The following is a 16,967-nucleotide window of genomic DNA, read 5'->3' on the forward strand; positions in this document are numbered from 1 at the left end:
CCCCTCTCTCTCGCCCTCCTTTCCCCCTTATCTCTTGTCCTCGCTCCATCCCTCCCTCTCTTGCCCCCACCAAACCGTGCACCCCGGACCAATTCCTTTTTGTAAACTTGCCCACAAGTTTGCCTGGTTGTCGGGCACCCCTACCCGCCCAGACGCTCAGAGTGACGGGTAAGAGAATGGCAGGAAAGCAGCAGCAATGCTGCGGGGAGGGGGAGGGGGACTCCGAGGCCTCACCAGCTGAACCCAGAGCCCGAGCAATCTCAAGGACGTGGCCAATCCGAGTGAACCAGCCAGCCCTCCTGAGCGTCTCCACCCTGTCCACGTCAGTGCCAGCTATTGAGTGAAACCTGAGGGAGAGAGACTGTCTGTGCCCGTCCAGGCTTCGCTGCCACCACATCACATTCCTGCACTGGGGTTGCTCTTGGCTAGTTAGGGCCAGCTGCCCACAGCCTCCCACTGGAGAGCCCTGTGAGAGCTGGCAGCCATCTACCAACTGCGGAGATGTTTGGAAAACGGCCACGAGGTGATTTGAAAGTGTGGGTGGTGTTTTGGTTTCTAACAGGATGGTGGCCTGTAGGGGTTGCATTTCAAACAGGAAGCTCTGCCCACGTGCCTCATGTACTGAGGGAGGACCCTGGTAACTTCCCCTTGTTAAACCACCTCCTCATTTCAAATCATCTGTTTACTTTGAATTGTGGGGAACTCCCCCGACCCCGGTTTAATACTGATGGTTGGGAGGCCTGAACTCAGAGTGGAAGTTTCACAACGTGCCTTCAGTGTGTTTTTTTTTGTTGTTTCTGTTCTCCCTCCAGCCGGGTAACCTCAGATAATTCACTGCAGAATTACTCCAGGCTCTTCCACCACATTCCCGTTTACGGACCCAATCTAGACACGCCTGTAAAGGCAAACCAAGAGCAAGCAAACTGAGATCTCAACATTGCCAGATATTACTGGGCTGGCACAGAAGGGCGGGGGGGAGGTTAAGTGACGATGATGTTAGTAAAAGCAACTTGATGTCACATCGTTTGACCTTTCACCCAGGATCTGATCGGTAGTTCTGGCCTGGGTATTACTTGGTGGGGTCGGTTAGCTCAGTTGGCTGGATGGCTAGTTTGCGATGCAGAGTGATGTCACCAGCGTGGGTTTTGTTCCCGTAACAGCTGAGGTTACCGCAAGGACTGTCCTTCTCAACCTCTCCCCTCACCTCAGATTAAACCACCACTCGTCATCTCTGTCTTTGTCCCTTCTCTCTCTCCCTTGCTCTCTCTCTCCCTCTCTCTGAAAACTTGGAACCTGGAATATCCTGTCACTGTAATTTGAGTTCAGTGTTCCACAACTTGATTCTGGGCTGCTGAGTGATGTCTCTCCCTGTCTGTCTCTCTTGCTGTCTCTGTCTCTTTCTGTCTATCCCTATTTCTGTTTGTCTCCCTTTATCTCTATTTCTCACTTGTTCGCATGTCTTGCTCTGTGTCTCTGCAAACTTGGAACCTGGAATATCCTGCCCCTGTAATTTGAGCTCAGTGTTCCACCTCTTGGCTATAGGCTGCTGAGTGATGTCTCTCCCTGTCTGTCTCTGTTTATTTCTATAACTGTCTTTCTCTCCGTCTTCCTCTATGACTATCTCTCTATCTCTATCTCTTGCTCATTTGCGTTCTCTCTCTATATTGCTTGCCCGCTCGCTCTCTCTCTCATACTCTCACTCGCTCTCTCAATCTGTAACGAGAGAGCTCTCTGTGCTCTGAGAAGACTGTGGTGACCGTATCTTCCCCTTTGACCCCCTGGTATCCATGCTTTGCTGTGATTCCCTCGGGCTCCCTCCTTTCCCTTTGGGGAGTCGGAGAGGAATTTTCCGCAACTTTTCTCTGTCCATTCTGTTTGTTAACGTGAACGAGCCAGCCTTCCTTTCTCCAAAGGTCCCAGTGGCTTTGGAATGCTGAACAGTTTCTGGCCATCCATGCCTGTGACTGGCAAAATGACACTGTGCCTGTGTGTTTGAGAAAACGGTGCTGAAATGTGGCTTGGCTTCTCCCCCACTCTCTCTGTGGCTTCGCAGGCCACACTTTGAGCTGAGCAGAATCCACATTCCTTCAGCCTGGGGACCAGATTTGAAAGTTGGAAACTGGGATTTCCTGTCTCTGCGATTCCAGCTCACAGATTTCCACCGCTTGGCTTTGAGCTGCTGAGCAATGCTCTTTCCAGGCCGCACCGGTCCACGCGCACAGCCCGGCCGCACCGGTCCACGCGCACAGCCCGGCCGCACCGGTCCACGCGCACAGCCCGGCCGCACCAGTCCACGCGCACAGCCCGTCGTGTGCGGCTCCTTGACATCCCTGAAGCTGCAGCTACAGTGAGAGCTCAGACAGCCACCAGGAAGCTGAGGGGGAACATGGCTGCTGCCTAGTGTGGGGGTGAGAATCCTCAAACCATCACACCCATGGGGACCAAATCAGCAGTTATCCAACAACCACAGAACAGTCAGGGCCTAAACATTGGACAGTGTCCCGAAAGAGGTCAAAGGATATTGTGGGGGGGAAAGCAGGAAGCTCAGGTTATTGAGCTGGATGATCAGCCATGATCGTATTGAATCATGGAATAAGCTCGAAGGGCTGAACAGCCTCCTGCTCCTGTTTTTTTTTGTGTTTCTGTGGTAACGGTTAGAGAAAGGTGCTTAATTTTCATTTGCCATGTCACACTTTCTTCCTCAGTCTTTTGTGAGATGCTTGCACATGTCAGCTACATGATCCTCGATGTATCTAATCTGTGTTTATCCCCTTATTAGATACATCATCGGTGTTGTGTCATAGTCATAGAGCCATACAGCATGGAAACAGACCCTTCGGTCCAACTGACCAGAATCCCAAACTAACCTAGTCCCACCTGCCTGCTCCTGGCCCATGTCCCTCCAAACCCTTTCCTAGTCATGAACTTATCCAAATTGTAACTATGCCTCATCCACCTCATCCTCTGCATGTTCATTCCGCACACTAACCACTCTGTGTTTAAAAAAAAATTGCCCCTTGTCTTTTTTTAAATCTCTCTCCCCTCACCTTTAAAATGTGTCCCCATGTCTTGAAAGCCCCCATCCCAGGGAAAAGACAGCTACTGCTCCGGTTTCCTCCCACAGTCCAAAGATGTGCAGGTCAGGGTGGATTGGCCAGGGGAAATTGTACGTAGTGTTCAGGGGTGTGCAGGCTAGGTGGATTAGCCGTGGGGAATGCAGGGTTACAGGGATGGGGCGGGTCTGGGTGGGGACTTCAGAGGGTCAGTGTGGACTCAACAGGCCGAATGGCCTGCTTCCACACTGTCAGGGTTCTATGGAACACCGTAACCAGGTTGATAACTGATCTGGTTGGTGAATGTTCTTCAGGGAAGGAACTGAGCCACCCTTCCATGTGACTCCAGATGTGTGGTGAATTTTTAATTACTGCGAAAACACAGTTCACGAGCAAACAAATGCTGGCTTTGTGAGGTTAGCACCATTCTCCAGCCTTTTGCACATTATTTCTACTTAAATAATCATCGAATTCCTGCTTGAATTCCTCAAATGAGCCTCCCACCACTACACTTTCAGACATTACATTCCAACCCCAAACCACAAGTTGTGGTTGGTTTGCATTTCATTCCCACATGGAAGGTTTGAGTTATAAGGAGAAATTAGAATGGCTGAAACACTTTTTCCCTGGAGCGTATGAGGCTGAGAGGTGACCTTGTTGAGGTACATAGAATCATGACGGGTATAGAGAAAGTGAATGACAGGTATCTTTTCCCTCGGGTAGGAGATTTCATGACTAAGGGGCATATTTCTAAGATGAGAAGAGACAGAAATAAAAAAAGATGCGGGGACGGGGCATTTTGTTTTACACAGAGTGGTTCATGTGTGGAATGAACTTCCTGAGGAAGTGGTGGATGTGGATATTTAAAAGACATTTGGATGAATACATGAATAGGAAAGATTTGGAAGGATATGGGCCAAGCGCAGGCAGGTAGGACTAGTTTAGTTTGGGATTATGGTCAGCATGGACTGGTTGGACCAAAGAGTCTGTTTCCGTGCTGTATGACTCTATCTGTGCCCTGTTGTTCTTGGTGGCACAGTGGTTCGTACTGCTGCCTCACAGCGCCAGGGACCCAGGTTTGATTCCAGCCTCTGGTGACTGTGTGGGGTTTGCACGTTCTCCCGTGTCTGATTAGGTTCCCTACAGGCCCTTCGGCCTAACCAGTCCACACCGACCCTCCGAAGTGTAACCCACCCAGACCCATTTCCCTCTGACTAATGCACCTCACACTATGAGCAATTTAGCATGGCCAATTCACCGGACCTGCACATCTTTGGACTGTGGGAGGAAACCTGAGCACCCGGAGGAAACCCAAGCAGACACTGGAGAATGTGCAAGCTCCACACAGACAGTCGCCCGAGGCTGGAATCGAACCTGGGATCCTGGTGCTGTGAGGCAGCAGTGCTAACCACTGAGCCACCATGCTGCTTGGGTTTCCTCTGGGTGCTCTAGTTTCCTCCCACAATCCAGGGATGTGCAGGTTAGGGTGAATTGGCCATGCTAAATTGCCCATAGTGTTCAGGGATGTGCAGGTCAGGTGCATTAGACAGGGGAAATGGTCTGGATGGGATACTTTTCGGAAGATTGGTATGGACTTGATGGGCCTGATTCCATAATGTGGGGATTCTATGGTACCTTTACCCATGGGGGCAGTTTCTTCCTATCTGCCCTACACAGCAACCTCATTATTTTGAACACCTCGGTTGGATCTCCTGTCAGTTGCCTCCTCCTCCAGGAGGAGCAGTCCCAATGTCTTCAATCTAACCTCCTCAGTGAGACTCCTCATTCCTGGAGCCGTTCACTTTGATTCTCTCTCTAACAGCTCGGTCCCAGCTGCAGTGGAACCCCTTCCTGAACAACTAGTTCACACTCAGTGGAAGAGGCAGAGTACTGCCACGTTTTAGAGGCAGTCGAAGATTATTCTTCTGTGTAAAATGTCCCAGATTTCTGAATAAATAATTAAAAGGGCTATCGCAGCCAAGGTTGTACGTTGTCTATTTTAATCCACTGCACAGCGCAATCCTCAGTGGAGTAGTCAAGCAAGTTAAATCAGTTGTGTGTTTATTTCAATTCAGCTGCACCAAGGATAAATCAGGGACGCGCTTTGTTGTAGTCCAGTTATCATTTTCCTCCTTGAGAAGTTTAGTAATAATTGCAAATTTTAAGCTGTTGTTGTTTTTATACTTGTAGTTGCTTCTGATTTAATGTTGGCTCACTATCTGTGAAGAGTGATTTTATTCCCTGGGAGCGTGGTGTGTCTAAATGCCATCTTAGTCCCATGCGGGCAATAGTGTGTGATGAATCTGTCTCTCTGGTACGTTGCTTATTTAAAGTGGACGATGGCGTGGTTCTGGTGGTCATTGTCTTCATCAGAAGAATGAGCCAAAGGGACTGGAGTCACAAATACTCTGCTGTCTCTTGTTGCTCCCTAGTGGTAAAAAAGACTGGAACAGCAGGGCACAGTTAGACAATAGGTACAGGAGTAGGCCATTCTGCCCTTCAAGCCAGCAGGGAAACAGGCCCTTCGGTCCACCCAGTCCATGCCAATCATAACCCCAAACTAAACTAGTCCCCCCCCCCAGACCCTTCAGTCCAACTTATTCATGCTGACCTGACATCCCATTGTGATCTAGTCTCATTTGTCAGCACTTGGCCCTATGCCCCTCTAAACCCTTCCAATTCATATATGCATCCAGAAGCCTTTTAAATACTATAATTATATCAGCCTCCACCACTTCAGCTGGCAGCTCATTCCATACACGTACTATCCTCTGCGTGAAAAAAGTTGCCCCTCAGATACTTTTTAAATCTTTCCCTTCTCACCCTAAACCTACGCCCTCTAGTTTGGACTCCCCCACCCCAGGGAAAAGACCTTGTCTGTTTACACTATCCATGCCCCTCATGATTTTATCAACCTATTTAAGGTCACCCCTCAACCTCCGACACTCCAGGGAAAACAGCCCCAGCCTCTCCTAATGACATCATTGCATGCTTTCTGAATATTTATATCGCATCCACTCCTGTCTTGTCCGTCCTGCTAAGTGGTGTTCCCCTGAGGTCTCCTTTGGCCTTCCATGTGTCTTACAAGTCCTTTCTTTAGTGTAGTGAGCAAACTTCGTATCGCACTCTCAATGTCCAAGTCCGTGAGGACCCTTTACTGACCCCTGGGATGCACGACGTGCAAGCAGTTCTCCAGCTCAAGCGTTAAGCATCACCCTTTGGTTCCAGTCAGTCCGACAGCTCTGTTGCCAACCTGCTATGTCATCTCATGGGGCATTTGTCTAGAACAAGCCTTCCGAGAGACCTTGTACTGAATGCCCCCAAAATCCCCCAACTTTATATCCACAGTATTCCCTTGGTCAGTACAACCAGCCAGTTCCTTCATGTACATCCATCGCAGCATGCCCTCAGCAAGCACACATTGCCTTGTCTTTGTTGTCCCATGTGGAGTTAGCTGGATGCTAATTTGGTATGAATTCGGGGAAGGGTAAATTCCTGTATGTTTTGTTGTTTCAGTAGCTTGTTGCCATGACGACAGTGAGCAGGTGGGGGGGGGGGAAACCATTGGAAATTCACTCCCATGGATTCTTAAAGTGCCCTCGGGTGAAACAAATTGGTCCTTATAACCACGCACGTTACCTTAACTACACTCAGATCCAAAGGAGCACTCTTCTCGAAGGCAGATCTTAAATATTGCGATCTTTTCTGTTTCTCTCTCTACAGTTCAGTCTTTGCCCAGATTTCTACCCAGTTACATCAAGCCAAATCCCTTCCTGCTTTTTCATTTTTAGCCTTTGTCCAATCCTGCACTTTCTCCTTTGACTCTCTATTACCTTGTTCTATTCTTAAACCGAATTGAATCCTATCGGAGCTGATATTTCCAAATTGTGTTCCTACTGTTACAGCATGTGTGTGTCCACCTTCCATTTCCCAGAGCAAATGCATACAGTGCTCTTTTCTCTGTCAGTGCAGAAAAAAATGTTGGTCCAGGAATGAAACAGTCTTAGTGCATTTTACAAACGTTCCCTACCTCGCCTGCAATTGAAATCACATTGTGATTGCTATGTTCTCGACATCTTGGCAACCATCTGCAAATTTTCCCAATCGAGAAGCTATCGTCTGGCGGTTCTAGTCCGCTTAAGAATTGCCACATTTCCCTTCCTGCTCTTAACTGAATGTGGATTAATTTTAACATAACTGTGTAGAGTACTTTCATATTCTGTGCTGTGATAGGTTCCTTTCCCAATACTGCCATCCTTTCTCCCTTTTACCTGTCTTTCCTGCAGGTTGCACAGCTAGAAATATTGAACTTGTCGATCCTCAATTACAATTTTGTTCCTCTCCATTTATCCACGTTCGTAAGGCTTCCAGCTCTCATTTGGGTGTTTTCTGGATTCACATGCTTTGTTTCAATCATTCCTTTTTGTTGGTTTTGTTTCTTTTTTGAAACCTCTTCCTTAGCTCTAGCGTTTTTGTCTTGTCTGTTTTCTTTGGACTGTTCCGGTGTTCCCACGCCCAGTTCAGCTGTTGCTCTGCCATTTATAATTTACACTCTGGAAGGAAAATGGCTTCAGCTCAGTTCACCCATCCTGTCCCAATCAATAATATCCTTGAACAGTTCCAGTATAGCAAGCATTCTGCCTCTTCCTCTTACGCCACTTCCTCAACTACAAATTTATCTTAATTATCTTTCTCTTTGGAAATGGATGACAGCATGGGACTGCAAGTCATCCTGAGACTATTACCCTTCAACTAATGTTGACACTGTGACCTCTGTTTGAAACGTGCATTTTAGGTGCATGGACATTTTGTTCTATTTGGAGAGTGAGTCTTGGATACGCACAACATGTTCCTGTGAAACATCTGCAGTCAGCCAAAGGGCTTGCTGCTATGTGCTCCGTATGTACCAATGCCTCACCAGCTACCAGAAGAGTCCCAATGAGCATTGGGCAGACAGCATGTTGGACAGGCGCATGTTGGATTTTGAGGCTTGAGATTGTGGCCTTGCAGCTGAGCTGTGATTGCATTAAAAATACACCTCCTTGGTCATGTGCTCCGAAAGAAAATATCTCGAAACTTCCTGTGCTGATAGTTAACAAGGCCTATCATTCAGTGAGTTCGTTACTGATCGGTGTCCTAATCCCATCCACTCTGGCTCCATATCCCTTAAAATTGACATGTCAAGCAACAGTGTATTTGAAATTATTGAGTTACGATCTGCTTTTTATTTTGGAATGGAGTTCCACTCTTTTCTTCACCTGATGGATGGGCAATGTTTCCCGCATGACTTCAGTCTGATTTTAGAGTTATGTCACCTTATATTTCTCTTCTCTATCTTTTCATGAAGTCATCTAGCACTGAAACAGACCCTTCGGTCCAACCAGTCCATGCCGACTATAATCCCAAACTAGACTAGTTCCACCTGCCTGCGCTTGGCCCATATCCCTCCAAACCTTTCCTCTTCTCAAACGAATGAAAAATGTTTTAAGTTTTGTCACTGTACCTGCGTCCACCACATTCTCTGGCAGTTCATTCCACGCACGAACCAATCTCTGTGTAAAAAAGGTTACCCCTTGTCCTTCTAAATCTTGCTCCTCTCACCTTAAAAAAAACCTGTCCGCTCATCTTGAACTCTCCCCACCTGAGGGAAAAGGCTCCTGTCATTCACCTTATGTATACCCGTCATGATTTTCTAAACCTCAAAAAGGTTATACCCCAATCTCCTATGCTGGAAAAGGTCCTGGTGTTTCAACTCCATCCAAAATCCAAAACAAAAAATGTTCAATCACAACACTCCAGGGAATACCCATCTTGTGTACAGAATCTCTCCCCATTATCTAAATCTTGGGGCTGTGGTCCCATCCTGTTACATACATTTTAGCATGTCCAACTCCGGTCTAGATGTTTCTGCTTGGTGTGAATTGAATGCTGTCAGCTATTTCCTGAAGGAGTAATGATGTGAAGGAGCCAGTGTTGGACTGGGGTAGACAGAGTTAAAAATCACACAACTCCAGGTTATACTCCAACAGGTTTAATTAGAAGCACTAGCTTTCGGAGTGCTGTTGCTTTGTCAAGTACCCGGTGAGGCGGGATCATAGGGCACAGAATTTATAGTAAAAGATCAAAGTGTCACACTTTGTGATGCAGTGAACTAACCTAGATTGCTGTTAAGTCTTTAATCGAAACCCGCCTTCCCTTTCAAAGTGATAAAAGACTTAACAGCAATCTAGGTTTGTTCAATGCATCACATCAGTTGGATGACACTTTGAGCTTTTACAATAAATTCTGTGTCCTATGATCCTGCCCCACTAGCTACCTGATGATGAAGGAGCAGTGCCCTGAAAGCTTGTACTTCCACATAAACCTGTTGGACTATAACCTGGTGTCGTGTGATTTTTTTGTTTAACTGAAGGAGTACGTCGTTTCTTCCAGCGAGACGAACAGTCTGGCTACAACACTGAGGGCTACAAATGGGTCATCTTTATTTTCCATGAGAAAAGAAATGGCGAGATTGTGATGCAAGTTGACACTCGTCTTAATTACAAGCAGTGCGGCTAAAAGGAATTGATGATTAATATTACGAGGTCAGTTATGGGGGAGTGTAGCCAAGATTAACCCATAGCTTGCTGGTCAATGGAGGGAAATTTCTGTCTCCTTCAGCTGAGCAATTCTGTGCACTTTATGCTCATGCAGTATGACTGTAAACATGTGAATTTTCCAGTAGCAACTTCATCAAACACACAGAACAGTTTACTGCTGTGATAGTAACCTGATCTCTAAAAGAAGTGTGTATCTCTGCTTTATGTTTAACCTAGTTGCCTTTCATCTTCTTAGTGTCTCCTCTCAATGTGAAGGTGAGCACTACTCCAAAAATATATGCGTGGTTGCAGCTGCCACCTTAACCAATGGTGGTTGTTAAATTCGCTTACACTGTGCATTGATATAGCGCCTTTGATGTAGTGAACTGTCTCAAGGCACTTCACAGAAGCAATATTAAACGAGGTTTGATCCTGAGGGCTTGATGCTGACTTGCTCAAAACCTGTTAACAGAGTTAGAACCTGGCCCGAGTCAATGAAGTATTAGAACAGGCCACTGGATATTTGGTCAAAGGGGAACCACGAGTGAGAATGGAAATGCTTGGGGGGAGGGGGTGGGCATTCCAAACCTTGGATAAATAACAAGGATGGAAGCCGTGTGCTCTAGGAGGGCTGAACAGTGGAGTTTATTCCTGATAACTGTGAGGTGATGCATTTAGGGCAGGCGAGCAAGGCAAGGAGAGAACTCAATACACTGTTGGACTCGCCATAGCTTCTTGAGGGCAGCAGGGCAAGATGTTTAAAATAGCCAATGGAAAACTTGCCTTTGTTAGTCGAGGCATTGAGTATATGAGTGTTAGAGCTGTGTAAGATGTTGGTTAGGTCACAGTTGGAGCACTATGTGCAGTTCTGATCAAGGTTGGGGGCGGTGGGTGGGGGGGGGGGGGAGGTGGGGGGGGGTTGATGGCTGGCTGGTAATGTTGCTGTACTATTAATCTAGACACCCAGGTAACATTCTAGGGACCTGGGTTTGAATCCCACTTTGGCAAATGGTGGAATTTGAATTTGATATAAGGATTTGGAGTTAAGAGTCTAATGATGACCATGAAACCACTGCCAATTGTTGGGGAAAACCCATCTGGGTCACTAATGTCCTTTAGGGAAGGAAACTGCAATCCTTATCTGGCCTGGCCTAATCTGGGTCTCTAGATTAACAGTACAGTGACAATTCCACCCGGCCATCACCGCGTCCCCCCAGTGATCAAAACTGCGCACAGTACTCCAACTGTGCCCTAACCAACATCTTGCACAGCTCTATCATGATCTCCCTGCTCAGATATTCCCAACCCACAGCAATTTGGGTGACTCTTAACAGCCCTCTGGGCAATTAGGGATGGGCAATAAATGCTGTTCTAGCCAGTGATGTCCTCAATGTTGAATGAATAAACAAATAATTTGACTGAAAGGATGTGATTGCATTAGAGAGGATGCAGAGGAGGTTCACCATGATGTTGCCTGGACTGGAGAGATTCCGTGCTGAAGAAAGACAAAGCAGACTGGATTGTTTTCCTTGGAGCAGAGACATCTGAGGGAGAACCTGATTGTGACATATACAATTCTGAGGGGCATCGATGGGGTGGATAAGAAGGAGCTTTTCCCCTTCATTAAGGGACCAAAAAGCAGGGGCATATTTAAGGTAAAGGGCAGGAGATTAGAGGAAACTGAATTGAACTGAATTTATTGTCACATGTACTGAGGCACAGTGAAAAGCTTTGTCTTGCGAGCAATATAGGCAGTTCACATATTTACTTATCTATGCTATTTAACTAGTAGGTAAACAGCGGCAAAAACAAAAACACAAGTACAGGCGAATGTTAAGAGTTTGTGAGCCCATTCAGTAATCTAACAACAGTAGGGTGGAAACTATTTCGAAACCGGCTGGTGTGTGTGTTCAGGCTTCTGTACCTTTTCCCTGGTGGTATAGGTTGTAGAAAAACATTGCCAGGGTGGGATGGGTCTTTGAGAATGCTGACGGCCTTTCCTTGACAGCGGGCCTGGTAGATGGATTCTATAGATGGGAGGTTGGCCTTTGTGATTGTCCGGGCTGAGTTCACCACTCTCTGTAACCGTCTCCGATCTTGAATGGTACAGTTGCCATTTAGTGATACAGAGCTGAAAAATGTGTTGCTGAAAAAGCGCAGCAGGTCAGGCAGCATCCAAGGAGCAGGAGGATCGACATTTCGGGCATAAGCCCTTCTTCAGGAATGAGGAAGGTGTGCCAAGCAGGCTAAGATAAAAGGTCGGGAGGAGGGACTTGGGGGAAGGGCGTTAGGAATGCGATAGGTGGAAGGAGGTTAAGGTGAAGGTGATAGGCCGGAGAAGGGGTGGGAGGGGGGGGCGGTATACATCCAGTCAGAATGCTCTCAATGACGCACCTATAAAAGTTGGCAAGGGTATTCACCGTCATGCCCAAATTTCCTCAACTACCTGAGGAAGAAGATTGGGCCTTTGTAACCAGTGCATCCACGAAAGGTTGTTATGGATGACCACTCCTAGGAGCTTGACACTCTCCACTCTTTCCACCTCTGTCCTGTTAATGTGTAGGGGGGCATGAGTTACATCCTGCGGAAAGTCAATAATGAGTTCCTTGGTTTTGCTGGCATTGAGAGCTCGGTTGTTCTCAGTGCACCATTTTTCTAGGTCTTCCACCTCCCTTCTATAGTTTATTTTGACGCTATCTGAAGTTCGACTGACCATGGTGGTGTCATCAGCGAACTTGTAGATGGCATTAGACTGGTATTTGGCAACGCAATCATGGGTATACAGTGAGTACCGTAAGGGGCTGAGTGTGCACCCTTGGGGGGCTTCAGTGTTGAGTGCTAGTGAGGATGAAATATTGTCCCCAATCTTCACTGATAGTGGCCTGTGGGTCAGGAAACTGAGGATCCAGTTGCAGAGAGTGGGGCTTAGTTCGAGATCACTAAGTTTAGTAATCAGTCTTGAGGGGAGAATAGTGTTGAAGGCTGAACTGTAGTCAATGAGTAGGATTCTTACGTAGCTGTTCTTGGTGTCAAGATGTTCTAGGGAGGAGTGAAGGGCAAGTGATATGGCATCTAACGAGGATCTTTTGGTCCGATAGGCAAATTGGAGTGGGTCAGGAGTAGTGGGGAGGCTGAAGTTGATTAATGCCATGACCTTCCTATAGCAGGGTGAGCAGAACTGTACACAGTACTCCCGAAGAGACCTCACCAATTTTCTGTACAACGTGATGTCCCAACTTCTATACTCAATGAAGGCAAGTGTGCTAAATGCCTTCTTAACCACCCTGTCTATCCGTGATGCAAATTTCAAAGAATTATGTCCCTCAGTCCTTAGGACTCTCTCTTCTTCCCAGGGCCCGACCATTAATTGTATAAGACCAATCCTTGTTTGTATTCCCGAAATGCAATACTTTGCACTTATCCCAATTAAACTCCCATCTGCCCCTCGGTGATGTCAAGAGGCCGAGAGCAGACCAGTGACTCTGACAACTGCTGATAAGCCATGACACCAAATATGAAAATAAGGCTAATTAAAGGGTGGCACGGTGGCTCAGTGGTTAGCACTGCTGCCTCACAGCTCAGAGCCACACTCTCCCAGGCATCTCTAGGACACCCGCACCCACAAACCCCACTGCCCTGTGGCTGAACGCTTCAACTCCCCCTCCCACTCCATCAAGAACATGCAGGTCCTGGGCCTCCTCCATCGCCAAGGTGTTACCACCCGACCCCTGGAGGAGGAACGCATCATGTTCATCATTGGGACCCTGCCACTACACAGGATAAATGTGCATTTCAACAGCTTCCTCATTTCCCTCCCTCCCCCCCACCCCCCTCACATTTATCTCTCAGCCCCAGGCCACAAGCCTCTTTCCTGATGAAGGGCTTATGACCAAAACATCAATTCTCCTGCTCCTCGGATGCTGCCTGATCTGCTGTGCTTTTCCAGCACCACACTCTCGATTGCTGCCTTATAGCGTCAGGAACCCGGGTTCGATTCCAGCCTTGGGCGACTGTCTGTGTGGAGTTTGCACATTCTCCCCCTGTCTGCGTGTGCTCCGGTTTCCTCCCACAGTCCAAAGGTGTACAGGTTAAGGTGGAGTGGCCATGCTAAATTGCCCATAGTGTTCCCCTAGGGATGTTTACATTGGGTGGATAAGCCATGCGGGATGGTAACAAGGATAAGGTAGCGGGGTGGGTCCAGGTGGGATTTTCTTCAGTGGGGTCAGTATGGACTCGATGGGCCAAATGGCCAGTTTCCACACTAGGGACTCTATAAAAAAAAAAGGCAACATTCAGGGCCCAGTTAAATGTGTAATTATCATCTTGTGCCCTCCTGGTCCACCAGGCAGCTACACTCATTAATCTGAAGCCGAGGAGGAGAAGGATCAATGAGCAGATAAATCCAGTGACAGGACTTAATAAAATAAAATGCATTTCAAATGCAAATGTGAAACATTTACACGTTAAATTTTATTGGAATCGGGGTTAAAAATGACCAAGCAGCCTTAAAGGTTTAAGCTGATTTGTTGCATGCCTTCTTTTATGTAATAACCCTGTATAAAGACAACGCAGGCGTGTGTGTGTGTGTACGTGTGCGTGTGTACACGTGTGTGCGTGCACGCGTGTGTACACGTGTGTGTGTACACGATTAATACTGTTGGGGAACAGGAGTGATTATTTTCTGCCTTGAATTTGTTTTTCAGGTTGGTGCCCACAGCCCGTTTCTTCCCTCTGCGATTACACTGTGTCCGTGCACTGACTCTGCTCTCCGACTGTACCCACACCTTCATTCCAGTCATGCCTTTCATTCTGGAAGTAAGCCTGCACCTTGATTGATGCTGAAAAGATTAATTTGTGGGGGCTGCTGTGTTTCTATCCTGCAAATAGCACCTTTTTTTTTTTGGTGAATGCTGAAGAACTTTCGTTTGTTTGTCCATTTGCTAAATGAGTGTTTAACTATAAGCAGCACGGTGCCTCAGTGGTTAGCACTGCTGCCCCACAGCACCAGGGACTCGGGTTCAATTCCAGCCTCGGGCAACTGACTGTGTGGAATTTGCACATTCACCCTGCGTGGGTTTCCTCTGGGTGCTCCAGTTTCCTCCCACAGTCCAAAGATGTGCGGGTTAGGCAGATTGGTCATGGGAAATTGCCCCCATAGTGTCCAGGGTGTGTAGGTTATGTGCATTAGTTGGGGGAAATGTAGAGTAATAGCATAGGGGAATGGGTCTGGGTGGGTTACTCTTCATAGGGTCAGTGTGGACTTGATGGCCTGTTTCCCCACGGGAGGCATTTTATGAAAAAACTCTTTCAAAGCTGTGCTTAGAGTCATAGAGATGTTGCAGTATCACACAGGTCCTTCAGCCCATCGCATGTCAGTCAAAAACAAACACCGAACTATTCTAATCCCATTCTCCAGCATTTGGCTTCACAAGTGCCTATCGAAATGCTATGAGAGTTTCAGCTCTGCCGCACTTAAAGACAGGGAGTTCCAGATTCACACTACCCCATCTGAGTATTCCATCACCCTCCTGACGTGTGCCTTGTCAATGGTGGACAAGCTTTGAGGAGTTGGGAGATGAGTTACTCGCTTGCAGTATTCCCAGTGTCTTCCCAGTACTCTCAATGTCCCCCACCCCAATCTCTCATCCTTTTACAGAGTGGGGGGGGAGTGGATCAGCGTCAACATGACTGAAGTGTAGGAGATTGAGGGGTGACCTTATGAGGAGGTGTCTTTTCAGCATTTTTCTTTCTCTAACATCTGCCATAAATTAACCCAGTTTGACAATGATTCCACACTCTCTCGTATTCTCCTTCCAATTTCTCTTACGGATGAGTTTTTAATCACAGATTATAGTTGCTGACTACTTCATCAAGTCTGCTTATTGTTGATGAGTGACTAATACTCTGCAGTTTTCTTGCTATTCTTTTTGGGCTGTTTCTATTCAATTGCGTTTGCATGGATACATGTCAAGTACTTTGTGATTGTCAGTCGTACTCTGTTATATTTGTGTGTAATTTAGCATCCTTTGGGCGCAGCACGGTAGCTCAGTGGTTAGCACTGCTGCCTCACAGCACCAGGGGCCCAGATCCAATTCCAGCCTTGGGTGACTGTCTGTGTGGAGTTTGCACATTCTCCCTGTGTCTGCGTGGGTTTCCTCCGGATGTTTCAGTTTCCCCCCACATTCCAAGGATGTGCAGGTCAGGTGAATTGGCCATGCTAAGTTGCCCGTAGTGTTAGGTGCATTAGTCGGAAGGTAGTGGGTTTGAGGGGGTTACTCTTCAGTGGGTCGGTGTGGACTTGTTGGACTGAATGGCCCGTTTCCTCACTGGAGGAAATCTAATCTAATCCTGGGGTTGATACCATCATTGGAGATTCATAGTGTGTGCATCATTTGGAAGTGATTTCCAGTGATGTTCCAATTACTTTTGAAACTCCTGCTGATGAATTCGGTAATATAACGTAATGTGATGATGTAGAGGTGCTGATGTTAAACTGGGATGGAGAAGATCAGAAGTCAAACGACACCAGGTTATTGTCCCACTCCTGAACCAAAAACATGTGTTTTCAAATAAGCCTGTTGAACTATAACCTGGTGCCATGTGACATTTGATAATGCAGCGCATGATATATAATAATGGGTAATCTGGAGAATGGAGAAAATCTTGTCATGGTTTAGTCTCAGTACATTGCAGACCTCCTTCTAAATGATAACTGTGAAGGCAGTGGTACTATGAGTCCTGGTGATTCCTGTGTGCTCTGAGTTTCATTTGCACCTCTCACTCAGAAACTGGCAGTAAACAAAAGAAGTTTGTGGGTGGCACGGTGGCACAGTGGTTAGCACTGCTGCCTCACAGCGCCAGAGACCTGGGTTCAATTCCCGCCTCGGGCGACTGACTGTGTGGAGTTTGCACATTCTCCCCGTGTCTGCGTGGGTTTCCTCCGGGTGCTCCGGTTTCCCCCCACAGTCCAAAAATGTGCAGGTTAGGTGAATTGGCCATGCTAAATTGCCTGTAGTGTTAGGTAAAGGGGTAAATGTAGGGGAATGGGTCTGTGTGGGTTGCGGGTCAGTGTGGACTTGTTGGGCCGAAGGGCCTGTTTCCACACTATAAGTAATCTAATCTAATCTAATCAAAAGTTCCAGAATAGAATTGATCTATTACTACTTTCCTGCAGCAGTTCTAAGAAGCTGTCTTTAAACTCTACACACACTCTTGCCCGTTTAAGCAGCTTGGCTTCACTGTTACCTGCTTTTTCAAGAGTAAATCTGTTAATCCTCTCCAATAGCTTCCAGCAGCCTCACCTGCCAAAACCGAGCTGAAAGTCCACATATACCAC

The 16,967-nt window shown here is 47.1% G+C and overlaps 1 protein-coding gene across 1 annotated transcript in view; it reads left to right on the top strand.

Moving 5' to 3' along the window:
- The window catches only part of noc2l (NOC2-like nucleolar associated transcriptional repressor), a 169,239-nt gene that overhangs the window by 75,828 nt on the left and 76,444 nt on the right, over positions 1-16,967 (top strand). Inside the window, exon 12 of the mRNA XM_043676134.1 lies at positions 14,335-14,446. Within this exon, the coding sequence (XP_043532069.1) occupies positions 14,335-14,446 (112 nt within the window). The remainder of the gene's footprint in view (positions 1-14,334; positions 14,447-16,967) is intronic.

The sequence above is a fragment of the Chiloscyllium plagiosum genome, chromosome 34, assembly GCF_004010195.1.
Source record: "Chiloscyllium plagiosum isolate BGI_BamShark_2017 chromosome 34, ASM401019v2, whole genome shotgun sequence".
NCBI lineage: Eukaryota > Metazoa > Chordata > Chondrichthyes > Orectolobiformes > Hemiscylliidae > Chiloscyllium > Chiloscyllium plagiosum.